Source organism: Enhydra lutris, unplaced genomic scaffold, assembly GCF_002288905.1.
Source record: "Enhydra lutris kenyoni isolate GAN:26980312 unplaced genomic scaffold, ASM228890v2 scaffoldscaffold13, whole genome shotgun sequence".
NCBI lineage: Eukaryota > Metazoa > Chordata > Mammalia > Carnivora > Mustelidae > Enhydra > Enhydra lutris.
The window spans coordinates 9084342-9104271 of NW_019154097.1; the positions used below are offsets into that span (position 1 = coordinate 9084342).

Consider the following 19930-nt stretch of genomic DNA (forward strand, 5'->3'; position numbering starts at 1 on the left):
TGAGCTGTGATACTTTTCATTCCCCTTTCATGGAATTCTTACTGCAGTCAACGTATCTCCGTAAGAGGCAAGTCATTGTTAACATTACCTCCAGCAGAGACAACAGACGACAAATGGTACCTATTATTGATCACTTTTACATATTTGTTCACAAAAAGAAGGAAGTGAAAATACTGTCTTTCTTAAAATAAGACCTTGGGGAATTCTTGCTCCATATTGGTTTTACATTAAGATTCTTCATCTCCTCCTCAAAGTTGAGAAGAAGTTCACAAATTCTGGCTTTTGCCTTTCATGACCCTGTGAGGAGGACATTTAATATTTAATAACCTGTCCTGCTCCGGCTTCACTGTGCACAATTTCACTCATAGAGAAGCTCAGGGAACTTTTTCAGCTATAAGACAAGAGTGTTTTACTCAGAGCCCCCTTCATTCACACCAGCATTAAATTTGGGTGATAAGTTCAGTGCTGTCAGCAGTTAATGTCAGATCCAGTGTTGCTCATGGGTGGCTATGGCAACACAGTTCCCCCACCCTTGCCGACTTAGTCATCCTGCAGAACAGAGTGCAGCTGGGAAGGTGAACAATGACTGTCAGCATGAACTTTAATATTCATTTAGTTTTTGATGGGGAGAAAACCTGGATGTGGGGGTAGAGTCATTATTGCCCAATCTTTAATAATAAGAGTTGGGCAACTCATATAATAGAGGCAGGCTGATCAGGGAGTAGTGGGTAGGGCAGTAAAAACTGAAACTGATTCCTTGGAAAGATTCCATGTAAAAAAGAAAACTTTTGTTATACTTGAATGAACTGAAAATTAGTTTCAAAAACAATGGTCAAATAGAACCACCAGAGAAGTAGCATTTAGATAATCAGAGCATTTTATACTTAGTCCTGGATTTTTCTCTTGAGACAATCAGAAATCTTAAAAATGAAGAAGGGCTTTAGAAGCACAAAAGGTTTTTTTACATAAAGGGCAGAATAAATAAATTCAAATACTTAGTGGTTTCTTGGGATTTCACATAAATAGCTTGTTTGTCCTACATACGTTAATTCTGACTGGCTTAGAAATAGACAAGCACTGAAGAAAATCTTTTCCTAACCCTAAACTTGGGGGAACAAAAGGTTTTCTTAGGTCCACCCATTCACATTAAGCATTAACCAGTGAATCAAGCTGACTGTCAGGGCTAACTAGTTTAGCTGGAGCCAGTATGTGTTTTATACAGAAAACATGTCTATAAATAATTTCCACGAAAATGGGCACACAGTTTTCTGCAGTGTAGTATCACAGATGCCAAACTGAACCAAGAAGAGAACATTAATTTTGGTCTTCTCCATGAATAAAAGTTTTCATTCTTCTGCTTTGAGAATTCCATGGGATTAAGGATCTTCTGATTTATCCACTGTCCTGTTCAGTTGAAGAAAATTATCTGGCACATAGTAAGTGCTCCAATATTTGACTGAAGGCTTTAGTAGTGCCTTTACCTCTTTAAAGAGGAAGCAGAAAGACAGCTGGATATCACAAAGTATATATATATATAGCCTCCTTGGGCTGTTTCTCCACATGCATTTGGGAGACTCCACATCCACAATCCCTGTTCTCTCCAGTCCTTCAACAGTAACCCCTGCAAACCACCTACAACACAGCAGCATAATACCACAGTAGCATAAGACCACTTATGTATGATATAAAAATATATATAATCGGGGCGCCTGGGTGGCTCAGTGGGTTAAGCCTCTGCCTTCGGCTCAGGTCATGATCTCAGGGTCCTGGGATTGAGCCCTGCATCAGGCTCTCTGCTCAGCAGGGAGCCTGCACCCCCCAACCTCCTGCCTGCCACTCTGTCTACTTGTGATTTCTTTATCTGTTAAATAAATAAAAACCTTTTTAAAAATACATATATATATATATATATATATAAAATATAAATAAAACCTTTAAAAAAAAAAAATATATATATATAATCTCCTAAATTTGGGGGCCCATCTTTTTAAATACAAAAAAACTACCTTTAAAAAAACCCACTCCGGGGCGCCTGGGTGGCTCAGTGGGTTGAGGCCACTGCCTTCGGCTCGGGTCGTGATCCCGGGGTCCTGGGATCGAGCCCCGCGTCGGGCTCTGCTCAGCGGGGAGCCTGCTTCCCTTCCTCTCTCTCTCTGCCTGCCTCTCTGCCTACTTGTGGTCTCTGTCTGTCGAATAAATAAATAAATAAATAAATAAATCTTTAAAAAAAAAAAAAACCCACTCCAATGAATGGAATAGCCATGGCTCAAGTGATTACTGGTAATAACTCCCTTGTATGAATGCAGAATTCCTGCCCACCTATAGAAGGCTATGCAAGTAACTCAAGACTTGATACAGTAAAGGCAGCTGAAAACAGAGTTCCAGATCAACATTTCACTGTAAAAGAACTTTAAGTAATAGTAATAAAACCAGGAGAGAAATAATAAGACATGTTTGTAACTTTTTTAACTACTCCCCTTTCATATTTGCTGCTTTGTTCCACAAAAAGTTAGGAGCAACAGATAGCAATATGGCCTAAACAAGTTCTCTTAACCATCTGGGGCCTTGGCATCCTCATTTATCAAATGAGAAGGTTTTTACATCAAAGTTTTCCGACTGTGGCGCCCCATTTCAAGATTATTTAAAGATAGAGCTTTCAACAAACCTATTTTCTACAATGGACTCTATAGCCAACTCTATGGCCTGTGGAAAGTTGAGCTATGTATGTGTATATGTAGGTTTGTGGTATTTTATGTTGAAAGCAGAGAAAGCTATACCAATTATTGCAGACAGACTGAAGACCTAGGTCCCAGTCACAGCTCAAGCACCTGACCCCTTTAGGTTCTTTAAGAGATGTCCTATTATCTTGGAGAATGAGGGAAAATGCAAGGCCAGTAAGTCATCCTGTCTCTACCACAAACTGGCGATCACCTTTACTAGCCCCATGGATAGTCCATACCTAAATCCTCCTTCCTCACCAGCAATGAACTCTTTTCAGTACAAAATTTAATAACTTGATTATCTCTCTGGTATTTGCTTTTAACAGTGAGCAACTTGCAGTGTATACACCTCCTTGAGAACAGTGGAAGATCAAAGAATTTTTCTTATAACCTACAATCAGCTACTCAATCAAAAACCAAAACAAAGCTCTGACCACCTCTGGAGGAAGAATGTGTCTGGGGTAGCTGGAATAGCTAGTGCAGAGTTCTAATTCTCTGCTGATTCATCTTTTACATCTTGAGACAACTTTAATCCTCACGCCTAAAGCCTTAGTGGCCTGAAAATGTGGTAACAACGAAGTGACCGTGTCTGAATGTTCTCTCTCTGTTCTTCTACCACACTGTTTTGTAAACTTAGCCTGTGCTACAAGGACCATGGTACACTGTGCCAAAGCTTCCTGGCTGTCTACCTTCACTTCAGTCAGTACAGCTGTAAAGCAGAACTTATCATTAATAGTAAAATCTAAGTAAAATTCAGAACATGAGCACTAACATGAGATTTCTGCCAGCCAGCTGGTGCAGGCCTGGGTTTTTGGCCCTGGTAAAGGACTAGATGAGATGGGTGGTTAGGAGCCTGTCCTACAGCACCCATCTTCTTCATTTCACTTTTTCTCCAATCTAATCTTATTCCAACATTATCATTTTTAAATTTTAGAGCAGAATCATGACCCAGCATTTGCATTTACAAATTAAGACAAGGGGCACCTGGGTGGCTCAGTAAAACGTCTGCCTTTGGCTCAGGTCACGATCTCCTGGAGCTGCAGCAGGCTCACCACTAACTGGGGAATCTGCTGGATATTCTCTCCCTTTCCTTCATAACCCTCCCCGCCCCAAACACCTACACGCTCTCTTCATTCTCTCTCTCTCTCACTCTAAAATAAATCAATCTTGGGGCACCTGGGTGGCTCAATCAGTTAAGCATCTGCCTTTTGCTCGATCTCCAGGTCCTGGGATGGAGCCCCTCATGAGGCTCCCTGCTCAGCAGGGAGTCTACCTGTCCCTCTCCTGCTCTCCGTTTGTACTCTGTCAATAAAATCTTAAGAGAAGGGGCGCCTGGGTGGCTCAGTTGGTTAAGCGACTGCCTTCGGCTCAGGTCATGATCCTGGAGTTCCGGGATCGAGTCCCGCATCGGGCTCCCAGCTCCACGGGGAGTCTGCTTCTCTCTCTGACCTTCTCCTCACTCATGCTCTCTCTCACTGTCTCTCTCTCTCTCTCAAATAAATAAATAAAAATGTTTAAAAAAAAAAAAATCTTAAGAGAAAAAAAAAAAATCGGGGGCACCTGGGTAGCTCAGTGAGTTAAGCCTCTGCCTTCAGCTCAGGTCAAGGTCTCAGGGTCCTGGGATCGAGCCCCGCATCAGGCTCTCTGCACAGCAGGGAGACTGCTTCCCCCTCTCTCTCTGCCTGCCTCTCTGCCTACTTGTGATCTCTGTCAAATAAATAAAATCTTAAAAAAAAAAAAAATCATAAGACAATAACAGGCACTCTGTTGATCCCTTACATTTTATAGTTCCCATGTTAGCCTCTGAAGGCCTCAGGTTGCTGCTGTGTCCTGTGAACAGCAGTTTCACTTGCTGAGCACCAGCAGCAGTATCCCAGCACTGAGGAATCAACTGGGGAGGTTTACAGACCAGGCCATTTACGTATAAGGTACCAATTCAGGTCTTTTCTGCCTGACCTGTACAGGTGAGCAATCTTGTCAAAATGCCATTCCTATTGGCAAGGAAAACCATCCTAAAACTATATACATTCTAAAAACATCTGGCATAAATACAATCCAGTGATCACAGGCTTTTTCACATTTTTAAGAGCAAAGTTACAGCAGGAATATAGACAGAAGGCCTAAACAGTGACAGGCTCAAGTATTTCTAGGACCATTTTCATTTTCTGAAAATTACTGCCACCTGTCCTGACAGTAAGAGATAAGAAGCAATAAAGTGTTAACTGTAGCAAACTGTAAAAAATTAAGGTAATTATTTCATAATTATGAAAATAATGAATACAGGTGACCATTGAGCAGCCAGGTTTGTATGGATCCACTGAACATGGTTTTTCAATAAATACATATAGTATCGATAAATACAGCTGTAATGCTGCAAATGTGTTCTTTTTCTCTAGCTTGCTTTAAGAATTAGGTATCTAACACCAAAAAAATATGGGTAAATGGATTATCAATAAGGCTTCTGGTCAACAGTATGCTATTAGTAGTAAAGGTTTGGGGGAATCAAATGTTATACACAGATTTTTTGACTGGGGGAAGGGTGTCAGAACTCCCTAAATCTCCAATACTGTACAAGGGTCAATATAAATTGCTATATACAGCTTCTAACAGACCAATAGTGGAAAGTACTTTTGAAAGAATTAAACTTGATCAAAACAAGTTCCATTTATGTATAGAAAAACCCAAACAACTGTAGCAGTATCTTGAAATCTTGCTCCTGCAGAGAGGGAGAGAAAACTGCTGTATATAATAGGACTCCATAGTCAGAAGCTGAATGTCATGATGGAGAAGGGCAACTATTCCCAAATAAAAAACTGGTTTCTGCTGCTGTCTGAATGAACCGGAGGTAAGACCACACAAAGAGACTCTGCTACTTTCTCGATAAATAACAGAAGATACTATATTATCACTATGTATTTTGTAAATATTTAGTTCCTATGAAATGCAAAATACACTAACCACCTGTAAGCAAGTATTATGTACTAGTCCCAGAAGCCAGCCTGCATTATTTTCCTACCTTAAAGGAAGGTTCATAAACTTCTTTAAAAGTTCAACTTTAATGACAAACATTACATCAGTCTCTCTTCAAAATTAGATGTGAATAAACAGTTTCAAACAGGAGGTACCACGATGTCTCTTACTGTACTCAATACACTGTACTCAGCGCACTGGGCCCCTGGGGATGCCCAGTGATATAAACATTGAAGCAATAATGCAAGTCTGTGAGCCACTGTTCCTGAATACCTCCACTCTTCAAGGTCTGCAGAGAAAAATAAGAGGAATTTGAGAATTGTATCAAAACTGTTATGCTACCTGACAGTATTTTACAACCCAAATGAGACTTCCAAACCATGGCAATCTCATCTTCCATCTATCAATCACCACAGGAAATCTTACTGGAAATGGAGATTTGTTAATTGGGCATTACCACTGGCAGTGAAAATTCCTAGTTACACTCCCATATACAAGCAGTACTACCAGTTTCTAGTTTCATCTGTTCCCTCTCAAATACTAGGAACTAATGAAATTTCACCATCAACCATCCCTACACTCTGGACTTCCTCACAGTCTTTGCACTAACATCAACTGAGAATAATTCTACAAGGCCGATTGATAGTCTGTCATTCTCTTCCTTATAGAGGTAAGCTGATTCTGCAACCTCAGAATAATCCAAATTCTTGACTTTTCTTCCCTTCTATTTCTGAATGGTGTCTCTTCCATTACTTCCAGAAGGCTGCTGAGAAAATTCAGAACAAGAACCTGTTACATATATCTAGCTAAGTTCTATTACTCTGAAGTATTACACATAACAACTAATAAAGCTCCAAATACCTACATAAGAAACCTCTAACTCTTCCAAACCAAAACCACTACAGGAATCCTAGAGATGCCCCTGCAAAACAGAACCAACCACTAGACAAGACTGAAACCTGCAACTTCTTAACTTTCTCTTATTCTCCAGTGAACTAAGTGACTAGAAATTGGTTATAATGTATTCCTGGTAAATAATTTTTTTAATGAAAGCTGACATTTGTTGAGAACTTAGTTATCTGTTACACTAAAAACTTTGAGTAATCTCATTTTATGGTTACCAAAACAATTAAGTTGCTATTCTTACAGCAAGGTAAAACAACTGACAGGTTTAAAAACGATGCCAAACTATCACAGTTCATCATCAGAGTCCGTATCAGACTCCTGGTAGGAGTGACTCTGATGCCTGTACTTCTTATAAGTTGCTTGCCACCTGGTTTCAATATGACTGCTTTAGGCTTTTATTATGGACTTTGGATCAAAGACCTCCCCTGGTTAAGTGGCAGGTGCTAGTGTTCAGGGGAAGCCCTGGAAAATCACCAGGGTGGGCTTACTTCCAGGAGTCAGTCAATGTACACAGGGGACCTAACCTCCCAAGAGTAACAGTCCCATTCCCTGTGAGCAATCCCTTTTTCTAGTAATAGTACAAAGCCCTGTTCCACACTTCTTACCGTGATATTCTTGATGATCTGCTGCACCAAGATGGCGTTGGTTAACATATGAGTCCTGAGGGGTGCGTGCTGAAGCAGCAGGCGAAGCAGCTGGCCCACAACAGGCAGCTCCTCAGGCCCAGCTCTGTTCACCCGCAGGCTCTGCAGCATCAACCTGAGGACTCGAGGCAGGAGAGCCAAGATGGAGACACAGACCCCCCACAGTTTGTCCCTACAACAAGAGACAAAAATGAGTCAGAGAGCCAACACACATAGAAAGAGTACCCTTTCTGTATTTCCTAAAACTGAAAAATGTCCAAGAAACATGGTGTTCTCTGGTAAAACTCCACAAATCAGAACTAATAACTAGGTTTCATCAGAGCTAAGTTTAAGCAAATCCAATAAAGAACCAGGTGCTCTCCCCAATTTAATGAGTTCTAGGAAGCCTAAGCAATCAGCATTTTCCTGGGCTTAACAGGACATTTTTGAAGCCCTGGTGATCATATAACACAGAATTAGCCAAAGAACAGAATAATCTATATATGCATACTATTCTCTATTACTGAACATTATTCAAGTATTACACAACATCAAAAATCAAGAGTAGGGGCGCCTGGGTGGCTCAGTGGGTTAAGCCGCTGCCTTCGGCTCAGGTCATGATCTCAGGGTCCTGGGATCGAGCCCCGCATCGGGCTCTCTGCTCAGCAAGGAGCCTGTTTCCTCCTCTCTCTCTGCCTGCCTCTCTGCCTGCTTGTGATCTCTGTCTGTCAAATAAATAAATAAAATCTTTAAAAAAAAAAAAAATCAAGAGTAAGACTATCACACTGATAAAAAAAAAAAATGGGATGCCTGGCTCAGTCAGTACAGCATGTGACCCTTGATCTCAGGGTCTTGTGTTTGAGCCCCAGGTTGGGGGTAGAGTTTACTTGAAAAAACAACAGAGGCACTTAGGTGACTCAGCTGGTTAAGTGGTTTCAGTTCAGGCCATGATCTCAGAGCTGTGCAATAGAGCCCCTCACTGGTCTCCACACTCAGCTCTTGAAGTCTGACTGAAATTCCTTCCCTCTCCCCTTCCCACTGCTCTCTCACGTACTCTCTCTCTCTCTAAAATAAAATCTTAAAAAAAAAAAAAAAAAACACATAAAACAACAAAACTTCATGAAACTCTATGCCTGTGACCTGAATTCTGAGCTGCTTCAATATTTTGAAGAGGACAGATTTGTGGAGAAAGTTGTGTTCACAAGGAACCAAAATGGATTGCAGAAAGTAGCCAATTAGGGGACTATTACTGCATTACTAGGTCATGAAAGGCCAGAAATAATAAATCCAAATTTTAGTATACATCATTCTCTTGGTATTGTTATATAGCAGGAACAAAAATGTTTTATGATAAAGGTTAAGTGGACTTGCAGTTAGCCTAACCACAGTCCAGAAGAGTGTCAATTAAATGGAGCAATGAAGGGTCCACTGGCTAGCTGCTAAAAGCCCTGACCTTAGTCTGTTACAGATTCTCTATCAGGAGGGCATAATCCTCCTAGTCCCGAAATCCTTCAGAGAATCTGACTACTTCCAGATGTAGAAGCTACAGTCCTTTCACAATTTGATCAACCTCCCCAACTTCATATACAGCAACTGCATCAAAGGTGGATACTGAATCCTTCTAAGCGAACCAGACCCTCTTATTTGGAGACTTTATTCACCCTGTTGACTCATGTATAGCCAGGTTAGTAGAGCCACATGCAAGGAGAAAACAGCCAGATTGCAGACACAGCTAATAAGGAGGCAAAGGCACAGAGATAAAGACTACACAATCTAGAAGAAAATGTAGAGAGAACTACTTTGGCTCCTAAGGAGTTTCAGTTCCTGCTTCCACAATTCCTAGCCCTTGGGTTTTCTAAGTTACCCCTGTATGGTCCAATACTCATTTTCTATTTTAACTTGAGTGGATTTCAAATAACTGCTGACCAAAACTATGCTAAAAGGGCTCAGGAAGGGCGTCTGGGTGGCTCAGTGGGTTAAAGCCTCTGCCTTCAGCTCAAGTCATGATCTTGGGGTCCTGGGATCGAGTCCCGCATTGGGCTCTCTGCTCAGCAGGGAGCCTGTTTCCTTCTCTCTCTGTCAAATAAATAAATAAAATCTTAAAAAAAAAAAAAAACTCATGAATTCTACACAATACTAAATATAAGTACAGTGGAATAGATCAATAAAGTTTACAACTCCACTTTAAAATACACAATTAAAAATTGTTAAGCCAAAAAGAAATACAAGAGACCTGGATACCACAGGCAATAGAAGAAATACTGTATGAACAGCCACTCCTAGGGTTTTCTAAGAGTTGTCATGAGTGTACTCATTCTAAGTGTATGCATGCTGAAGTGTTTAAAGGACAGAACTGGGGACGCCTGGGTGGTCAGTTGGTTAAGCAGCTGCCTTCGGCTCAGGTCATGATCCCAGCGTCCTGGGATCGATCCCACATCGGGCTCCTTGCTCATCAGGGAGCCTGCTTCTCCCTCTGCCTGCCATTCTGTCTGCCTGTGCTTGCTCTCTCTCCCTCTCTCTGACAAATAAATAAATAAAAATCTTTAAAAAAAAAAAAAAAAGGACAGAACTGGGGGTCATCTGGGTGGCTCAGTCAGTTAGGTGTCTGCCTTCAGCTCAGGTCATGATCTCAGGGTACTGGGATGGAGCCCTGCGGCCAGCTTCCTGCTCCAGGAGGAGTCTGCTTCTCCTTCTCCCTCTGGCCCTCCCCCCGCCACACTCCTGCTCTCTCTTGTGCATACATGCACTCTCAAATAAAGAAAATCTTAAAAAAAAAAAGAACGGGGACCAATGAAATTAAGGTTTCAGAACTCAAAACCGTAGTTCTAAAAACCATTCTCAAGAAACTAATGAAAGTTCAGTATTTTGTATACAATTTTAAGGAGTTCAGATAACTTCACAAACTTCTGACATATTCTAAATAGGTAACAGCAGCCTCCCCCACCTTCTACTCCAAACACAGAGAAATACACATAAAATACTTAAAAAAAAAAAAAAAAATCCAAATTCAAAAGCCAGAATGGGTGAAATCTATATGTGCCAGAAACCACTATAGAAGTCATATAAAGAGAACCCAACAGAGGTACAGAACTGGATATGGGATTTTAGGGCTGGGTTTTCAATAGCTAAGTGTTGGAAGCTGAGACTTCAGGCCCTAGATGTGGGAGGCAGGGAGCTAGAACTGGGCTCCCTGTATATAGCTGGAAGGCAGGACAATGCACATGTAAAACTCACCCACAGGGAGGTCTCCATAATCTGCACCAAACTCTCGTAAGATCCACTCAGAGAAAAAGTATACAATCCAAACCATAAGTTTGTTCAACCCCATGAAAAAATTTCCAGAGCCTCACCTGCTTCCCTACATGAGGGAGAATTCCAATGCCAGAGAATAAAAGAAAAAACAGAACTGACAGGAACTTTAAAGTAATACCAATAAATCATGAAAAACAAGAATGACAAAAAGCCAAGTAAAAACCCACAACAGAGCAAAGAAAAGAAAATAATAGGGCTGATGAAATTAAAACTCGATGGAGTTAAATAAAACATACAACAAAGTGGAAGATGTTTCAGAGGTAGAGGACAGATTGAGAAGCTCCCTTCATTTAGAGGCTGTAGGAAAGAAGAGAAAAAAACAGGGGAGGTAACAGAAATGATAAGAGCACTTCCCAGACCTGAAGGAAAAACACCCAGTCTTCAGATCGAAGAGTACACTAAGTCTCAAGAGGCAGGTAACAACAAACCCACATGAGGACACACTTGTATCTGCAACACCACAAAAGTTAAGGAGAAAATAGTAAAACTGCAGAGAATAGATTACTACCTACAACCAAGAGGGCTCAGTGACAGCAGATTTTTCATTACTAACAATTAGTCCAGAAGATGACCATAGTTTCTTCAAAGTCCAGTGGCCACGGTTTTTAACAACTCAAACTGACTGGTCAAGCCTGATGTTTCGGCCAGCTCTTGTGAAATCAAAGCCTCCTAGTAATTTGACTGGCATTCTCATCATTTATAACCGTACAAACACCTTCTCTGGAAAGACAAGAGTAGCCCAAAAGGGAATTTAAGCACCTAAGATTCTGGCTGGCAACACATCTTTGTGACTAAATAATGTTACCCCAAGAGATGCACAGAGTTCTGGAAATACCAACTGTTTCAATATCTAGCATAAAACATTTAAAACTAGGCATTTTAAACAGGTAAAAAATATTTCATACACTGAACTTTGTTCCATCCAGCCACAGAAAGTCAAAAGTGGGATGTTTCTCCATAAGAAATTACAAAAGATCTTTAAAAGTTCTCATCAAAGTATTCAATAAAGGGGCTGTTATTTCAATGACAGGAAATAACAAATAGCAACATATACACATTTCATAAATTATTATAAAATTTTTTGAACCCTAAGAAGTTCCTTGGGATTCATAAGGCCTGTTCTTGACCTATCATACCTAAAGTCTAATGATAAGTAAGAAAATCATCATCAAATCTGTATTTATGTATAAATTTTAGAATCTAAAGTAAAGTCCATTTTAAACATGCACACTTAGCAAAAAAAAAAAATTTAAGTGTCTGTTGACAGTAAAATGGGTTAAGTTATTGTACATTCATGTAACAAAATACTATAGAGGAGGTATAGTGGATAAATCACAGCCAATCATAGTCACAGGCAGTATTTATAAACAGTGATACTGAAACAGCCACACCCAGTCCTTTACATGTTCTCTGTTGCAGCTTTCCTACTGCCACAGCAGTATTGAATAATTCTGACTGACAAGAGACTTTATGGCATGAAAAAACTAAACTATTTACTATCTGACTCTTTAGAAAAAGAAGTCTGCTTAAGCCCTGATACAGAGAAAAAAAAAAAAATGAAGCAGATTTCTGAATCAACATGAATGACTCACAAATGATACCAAATCACAAAAACTAAGAACAAAAACTGGATTGTTTATAAACGCACATGTAATTTTTAATAAAAAGGCAAGGAAATAATTAACACATATTAAAAACAAATCACAGGCTCAAAATGGCATCACTTAGGTGAAAGCCCCAAGTCAGCAAACCAAGACTTAATACCTAACCTAACTGCAGTTTCAACCCCTTAGAAACCTAACCTTTAACTAGTTTACATGGGAACTTCCTGGTCAACATGAGGAAAAATTACTTAGAGACTCCTTCCATTCCCCTTGGGAGGACCACCCTGCCTAAACAATGGATTCTTTGCTAGTAATTTCCTTTTTCCCACTCTCTACCTTAAAAAAAACTTTATATAGCCCTTGAGAGCTCCCCTCTCTACTTGCCAGATGGAATGCTACCCAATTAATGAATCAATTAACGAAGCCAATCAGATCTTGAAAAATTTCCTAGGTTGAATTTTTGTTATTTAACACACAAAAATGATCTCTGGGGTGTGCAGGAGAGAAAGGTAACTATAGAGGGTACACTAAGTGTGTGCTGATGGTGTATTTCTGAACCTGGAGACTGGTTAAACGGATATTCAATTTATACTTACTCTTTAAACTATATAAATGTTTCATACATACATATATATATGCATTTATTTTTATGATACATAAAAGTTTAAAAAAACTAGAAAAATATATCAAAATGTTAACAGTAATTATTTTCTTATACTTATTTCTTATACTGATATTAGATATTTTAAAAATTTGTATTTCTATAAAGTCTAGATTTCTATAAAAAAAATTTAACAGGCATACCAAGAACATAGAATACTTTTTTAATTTAACATTTAACATTTTATTGTTAAAATATTATGTTAGGGGCGCCTGGGTGGCTCAGTGGGGTGAGCCTCTGCCTTTGGCTCAGGTCATGATCCCAGGGTCCTGGGATCGAGCCCCGCGTCCGGCTCTCTGCTCATCGGGGAGCCTGCTTTCCTCTCTCTCTCCCTGCCTACTTGTGATCTCTGTCTGTCAAATGAATAAATAAATCTTAAAAAAAAATAAAATATTATGTTAATAATAATAATGTTAAAATAATTTAACATTTAACATGAGAATACTTTTTTAAATTAAAGTGAAATATTCCAAACTATGCTAGAAACTTTATTCTGAAGAGCTATATATAATAGCTGCACTATATAAGAGCTAAGGTAGTAACTAATACAAACTAGCATCTTAGAAAATTTTCCTTAAATCGAAGAATTTAAAAATTCTACTCTGGTTAGCTCTAACAAAGCCCAAAACAAAATGCAAAGGCTTATACTTATTTAATAAGTGCATTCTTCTAAAGGTAAGATAAAATTTTTTTTTCTTGATAGACCTACAACAACATTAATAAGGAAAGCTCCCAAAAAACTTTATGCCATCTAGTTTTTCAAATTTGTAGCTTAAAAGAAAAAACAAAAACTAAAAATTCTCATCACAATAGGAATTTAAAAAAGAACAAAGAAAATGGCACTTAGGTTCACACAAATTCTAAAAGAGAATTTAGGATAATATTTCCCAAATCTAATTTTCTTTTACTCTGTTTTAATTTAAAAAATTTTACACTTTATTCTTATTTATTTGGTTGGAGAGGTAGGTATGAAAAAAATTAAAGTTGAAGAATACAAAAACTATTACCTCTTTCTTAGATGTTCTGCTTCTCCTTTCTCTAAAGTGAGCAGAAAATAAAGAAGACTGTAGCAACAAGAAGCCAGAAATGGCAGGAGAGTCTCACTAAGTACACACGTATGGTCCAGGAGCTTACAGATAACACCCAAAACACAGCCAGCTGTACTGTCAGGAATTACAGTCAGCCCAACCTAGGCAGAGAAAAATGAGATTAATGACCTCCTTGGAACAGTCCCTCTCTCCAGGATAAAACCAAACCCCATTAACTGGAGAGTTAACCTAACATCACTTCTACTGAGAAACAGTACATACATAATACATGCCACCCACCATACCTTAAAGTCCTGTTTTCCCTTAAGAGTTCAATTACTGCATTAAATAACTTTGAAAGCATGCCAACTCAAGAAATACTAACCTAATCCACTGTCTCCCTTCCATGACAAAGTCTACTAAAATCTTCAAGACATTACAATTTCTGATGGTCAGAAATACCATCATTTGAAAGGATTATCTCATGCACCCTCCAAAAACTCTTGATACCAACAATCACATTCACATGATCTTTATTAGATTCTTCAGACTAGAAAACTCTAATATCTGGCACCACCCCTACCCCAGGTAATTAGATGTACAAACCAGAGTTCATTTTACAATTAGCGTTACCCTGCCCTTTCATTTAGCTACTCATTCAGACATGACTAAGTAAAACACCCTGGAGTAAGACATCACTATACTGAACACTTGACTGATTCACTGCCCCAAAACCTCGATAAGGGACATCATGGTATATGTATTCATCTGGACTTTACTGTAAACTTTCATTAAGGTGTACTCTAACTTATAATTGTTATATATGCATGGTTTAAATCTCCTGGAAACTACTGTTGAGTCATCATGAAAGTCTACAGGCTCTGATCAGGCTGTCTGAATATAGTGGCCAAGACTGACAATCGTGTTGATCTTTTAACTAGAATAATGAATGTAGTCAAAGAAAGACATAAATATCTGGAGGGGAGATGAAAAGACACAACAGATAAAGACTGGAAGTTCGATAGCAGAAAGAAAAGAGTACTGGGAATTCAAAATAGTATTCTTCCAACTTAAGGGAAGTTAACATTTTAAAGGAGAATAGGGGGTTGGAATGTGCCTATAAAATTACCCGAACAAGTAAGAGTGCCTAGAAGGTAAAATGTGGGAGCCGTCCCTTGCACTATTATAATAATTATAATAAAAATTATAATAAGCCAAAGATCCAAGTATAAATGTTGGAGGAAGTTAAAAAGCAAAACCCAGGCATACCCAATGGGAATAAGGAACACCAACTGCCCAGAAGACAAAATAGTCTCAAGGCTGAGCTTACTGCTTCTAGTGACCAAGCCCTAAGCAAACTGTTAGGTTACATCCCTACTTTAGAACCCAAATCCTTAAGGTATAGGTTAGACCCCAGTCTGGATGCTGGATTCCCAATACACCAATACCAAGTACATGTTAATTAAAGCATTACAAGTCAGAAGAATCTGAGGTATAATTTTAGAGCTCTTCACTGCAGATGCAGAAAGTAAGGTACTGGAAAAGGGGGAATTTCCCAAGGTCACAGAATTAATTAGTAACAGCTAGGGAAAACAACAAGATTTCCCAGTTCTTATCAACATTATGCTAAAAGGCCATGGAATTATTAAGCTTAGAATTCTGGACAATCATTCTCTCCTCGCCTATGGCAAACCCACTATTAATCAAGGATTCTCTAGATTCTCTTTGCTTTTTTAAGCAGCAAAACAAAAAACAAAATTTAAGTATATTTACCAAATGCTTACTGATGGCACTCTGCAGGATGTCAAAGCTCTGGCTTCGGGCAGGAATAACCAATAAACTGTGACAAACTGTCTGTCAGAAAAGGAAAAAACCAGTAACTAAATTGGGACATTTTACATCAGAAACAAGCTCTATAGTTTTTTTTTTAACCTACTTGCCCTATCATGTAACAGGAAACTTATCAAAAAATTACTCTGGGGGTGCCTGGGTGGCTCAGTCGTTAAGTGTCTGCCTTCGGCTCAGGTCATGATTCCAGGGTCCTGGGATAGAGTCCCACATCGGGCTCCCTGCTCAGAGGGAAGTCTGCTTCTCCCTCTCCCACTCCCCCTGCTTGTGTTCCCTCTCTCGCTGTCTCTGTCAATTAAATAAATAAAATCTTTAAAAAAAAATTACTCTGAAGATGCAAACGTCAAAAGTAAAACAACTAAATCTCATATATGTGCTAATTTTCCAAACAATTCATTAATTAAACATTTACTGGACACTGAGCTAGTCCTATCAGGTGCCAGGCACGTGAATAAAAGACCGAGAAACTCCTCTCATAGCCCTGAAATAAGTAGCTTCAATCCATCAAATTAGAGACTATATTTCTACTAACAAACGCTACAACAAAAAGATCTGAATGATGTGAACGAAGGGATGAAAAAAGCCATTTTTAGATTTCAATTTCCCATTTCCATATCCCTACAGAAAAACACGATCTAGAAACTACCAATATCCTGTTCAAATTAATTACAATGCTGCCTCCTATTCCCCAAAGGTAAAAAAGGAAGAGACCAGTCCACAGGAAAAGAAAATATAAGGAAATTGGGAGTCAAATCCTTCATATTTTTACAAGTTCTCAAGGAAACAAGAGGAGGGAAGGACATCAAGTCCTTCAGAGACATCATTACACGATTCCAGAGCTGATGGAATGCAGTGCCAAAGTGAAATATGTGAAAGAATCACATGCAAAACCAACAACAAGACTGGTGGAAATAAGAATATCACTCTAGAGCACTGGGTGTTGTGTAAGACTGATGAATCACATACCTGTACCCCTGAAACAAACACATTATATGTTAATTTAAAAAATAAAAATTAAAGAGTACCATTCTAGCAAAAAGATAGTCAAGCTAAATTCAAGGGTACTGTCAATCAACCCTGAAAAATCAACAGCTCCATGCATTATTTCTCTATAAAACCTCCTATAAATTAATAGCACCCACAGCTTTCACAGGCAGTTTTTATTTTCTTTTATGCTTTTAAGTAACAATGTAAACAACATATTTCTAAGGCCATCGTCCTATTTCACAACAAGCCATGAATATTTTCATTAATAAAGGATAAATCACATCTGAAAAGTCCCATTTCTATTAAATGTCCATTTAATCCTTTCCTTTCCACCACCTCTTCCCTCCTGCAACAATTTCGCTCAAAAGCCATTGGGTGGGGCCGCATCAGATAAACGTCAGCACCGGAGTAGGCCAGAGAGCAGCAATGACCCACGGAAGGCCATTCATGAATAAACAGAGACAGACTGTCCCCAGTGTGAGAGTTCAAATGGGGTCAAAAAGATGCCTACATGGGACAAAGGTGGCACCAAAAAGAGATTAATTATAGACAAAGAAACTGATCAAGTAAATTATATTAAGTATAACAGAAGCCAGGGTTCTCACCTTCAGAAAAGAAAGGCACAAAGAAAAGAAGACAACTAGAATGAACCCTGTGGTGTTATATTGCTGATTTCTGTCCATGACAGTTTGGGAGCACCAAGGTCCAATAGCAATGACCACATCGAAAGTCCTGAAGTTAGTTTCAAAATACCATTCTTCATTTAAAGGAAAACTGGGCTTCTTAAAAAAAATACCTGACTGCAGGGTTGGGACAGGGAAAATAAAATACGAATCTGGAACAATCTGTGGTACAAGAAAGTAAGGAAGAACTAAGAATGAGCACATGTCAAAAGAACAAAGAAGCCACTAAATTTTATAGTGACTCACTGAGTAAAACAGGAAACCATATTAACACAAATTAATAAATGAAGACTAATAAAAAAATGTCTGGAATATTAATAGTTTCCAAGTATCTCCTCATGAATTATTAATTACAAAGGAGAAAAAGTAAATAGTGGAGAAATGGGCAGACAGCACTTAATCAAGTGATCAAAGCGAGTATATATGTAATGGGACAAATTTAAACGTTGCACCACCAGACAAGATGCAATCAGAAAACCTTCATTTTTTGTCATATTCCTACCAAATTTATATAGCCTGAATCTAACCATGGGGGAACATAAACCCAAATGGGATGAAAATTTTACAAAATAACTGTCCCAGTGTTCTTCAAAGTGTCAAGGTCAACAAAAGACAAGGAAACACTGAGGCACTACACCAAATTGAAGGAGATTAAAAACCGTCATTACAACTAAATGCTACAAATAATTTGGGGTGTTTTCTTTTGCTATAAAGAACATTACCGAGGGGCACCTGGCTTATTCAGTCAGCAGAGTATGTGACTCTTGATCTCAGGGTCATGAGTTCAAGTCCCAAACTAGGCAGAGAGCTTACTTTAAAACAAACAAACAATTACTGGGACAACTGGCAAACATGACTGAGGTTTGAGGATTAAATGACAATAACATACCAATCTTAATTTCCTAATTTTGAGGACCAGATTGTGGTTATATAATGGAATGCTTTATGAGATATACAAGCCAAGGTATGGGCTATGGGCATTATGTCAGTCTATGAAAAAATAAGAAGTTCTTTGGGGGGAGCCTGCGTGGCTCAGTCAGTTAAGGGTCTGCTTTCGGCTGGGGTCATGGTCCCAGGACCCTGGAATTGAGCCTCACGTCGGGCTCCCAACTCAGAGGGGAGCCTGCTTCTCCCTCTCCAGCCCTTGTGCTCTCTCTCTCTATCCCCACCTCTCTCAGATAAATAAAATCTTAAAAAAAAAAAAAAAGTTCTTTGTACTGTAGTTGTAATTTTTCTCTAAGTTTGAATTTGTTTCAAGATAAAGGCAAATAAATACTAACAAATACATGTACATGCACACTCACCAACATAAACATATACAGTCCTCATGTTTGCACATTACTGTTAACAGAAACCTACAGGTATCAGAACTCTGACTTTATACTGCAGAGTTCCAGAACAAGCATGATAATCTGGTCCAATGTGGAAATTAAGGGTTTTTTTTTTTTTTTTTGAAAAATATACAAATAACTTCTTTTTCTTCTTCTTTTTTTTTTTTTTTTAAGATTTTATTTATTTATTTGACAGACAGAGATCACAAGTAGGCAGAGAGGCAGGCAGAGAGAAAGAGAGAGGAGGAAGCAGGCTCCCTGCGGAGCAGAGAGCCTGATGCGGGGCTCGATCCCAGGACCCTGGGATCATGACCTGAGCCGAAGGCAGAGGCTTTAACCCACTGAGCCACCCAGGCGCCCCTCTTTTTTCTTTTTTAAAGATCTTATTTATTTGACAGAGTTCACAAGTAGGCAGAGAGGCAGGCAGAGAGAGAGGAGGAGGCAGGCACCCTGCCGAGCAGAGGGCCTGATATGGGCCTCAATCCTAAGACCCTGAGATCATGACCTGAGCCGAAGGCAGAGGCTTAACCCACTGAGCCACCCAGGTGCCCAAGAACTTCTTTTTCTTAAGGAGGTTTTATATATTTAATTTCTAAGTGGAAATATTTTTCTACCTAATTTCACCAGAATATATACAGAAATGGCATGTTCCTAACACTTCTTCGTCATTTTTTTTTTTTTAATTTATTTGACACAGAGAGAAAGTGAGATCAGAAGTAGGCAGAGTGGCAGGCAAAGGGAGAGGGAGAAGCAGACTCCCTGCTGAGCAGGGAGTCCAACTCGGGGCTCAATCCCAGGACCCTGAGATCATGACCTGAGCCGAGGGCAGATGCTCATCCCACTGAGCCACCCAGGCGCCCTCAAATCAGTCTCACAAGACAGTCAAAAGGTTGGCAGGATTTTCTGTCCTCCACTACACACCATTTGACGAAGCCAAACTCTTATCCTCCTGCTGAGAGAGAGCTCTAGTATCCTGAGATATATTGCTAAAAACAAAGCTGCGCATGTGCAAGGTGAAATTCTACAAGGCCAAAGAATAAACAGGAGCTATGAGCAAAACAATTCCCAAAGCTCAAAGACAGCAGAGAGGGACGCCTGGGTGGCTCAGTTGGTTGGGCGGCTGCCTTCGGCTCAGGTCATGATCCCAGCGTCCTGGGATCGGGTCCCACATCGGGCTCCTTGCTCGGCAGGGAGCCTGCTTCTCCCTCTGTCTCTGCCTGCCTCTCTGCCTACTTGTGATCTCTCTCTCTCTCTCTC

General features: G+C 39.4%; 2 protein-coding genes across 2 annotated transcripts in view; one reads left to right on the forward strand and one right to left on the reverse strand.

The window, feature by feature from the left end:
• The window catches only part of LOC111146079 (inversin), a 173571-nt gene extending 169702 nt beyond the window's left edge, over positions 1-3869 (forward strand). The window contains exon 17 of the mRNA XM_022501461.1: positions 3047-3869. Coding sequence (XP_022357169.1) covers positions 3047-3153 — 107 coding nt within the window. The 3' untranslated portion in view covers positions 3154-3869. The remainder of the gene's footprint in view (positions 1-3046) is intronic.
• A 1561-nt stretch (positions 3870-5430) lies between these two features.
• Positions 5431-19930, reverse strand: part of LOC111146291 (testis expressed 10) — a 64705-nt gene continuing 50205 nt past the window's right edge. Inside the window, exons 12-15 of the mRNA XM_022501781.1 lie at positions 15598-15678; positions 13804-13985; positions 7202-7412; positions 5431-5979 (exon numbers count right to left, since the gene is read on the reverse strand). Coding sequence (XP_022357489.1) covers positions 5866-5979; positions 7202-7412; positions 13804-13985; positions 15598-15678 — 588 coding nt within the window. The 3' untranslated portion in view covers positions 5431-5865. The remainder of the gene's footprint in view (positions 5980-7201; positions 7413-13803; positions 13986-15597; positions 15679-19930) is intronic.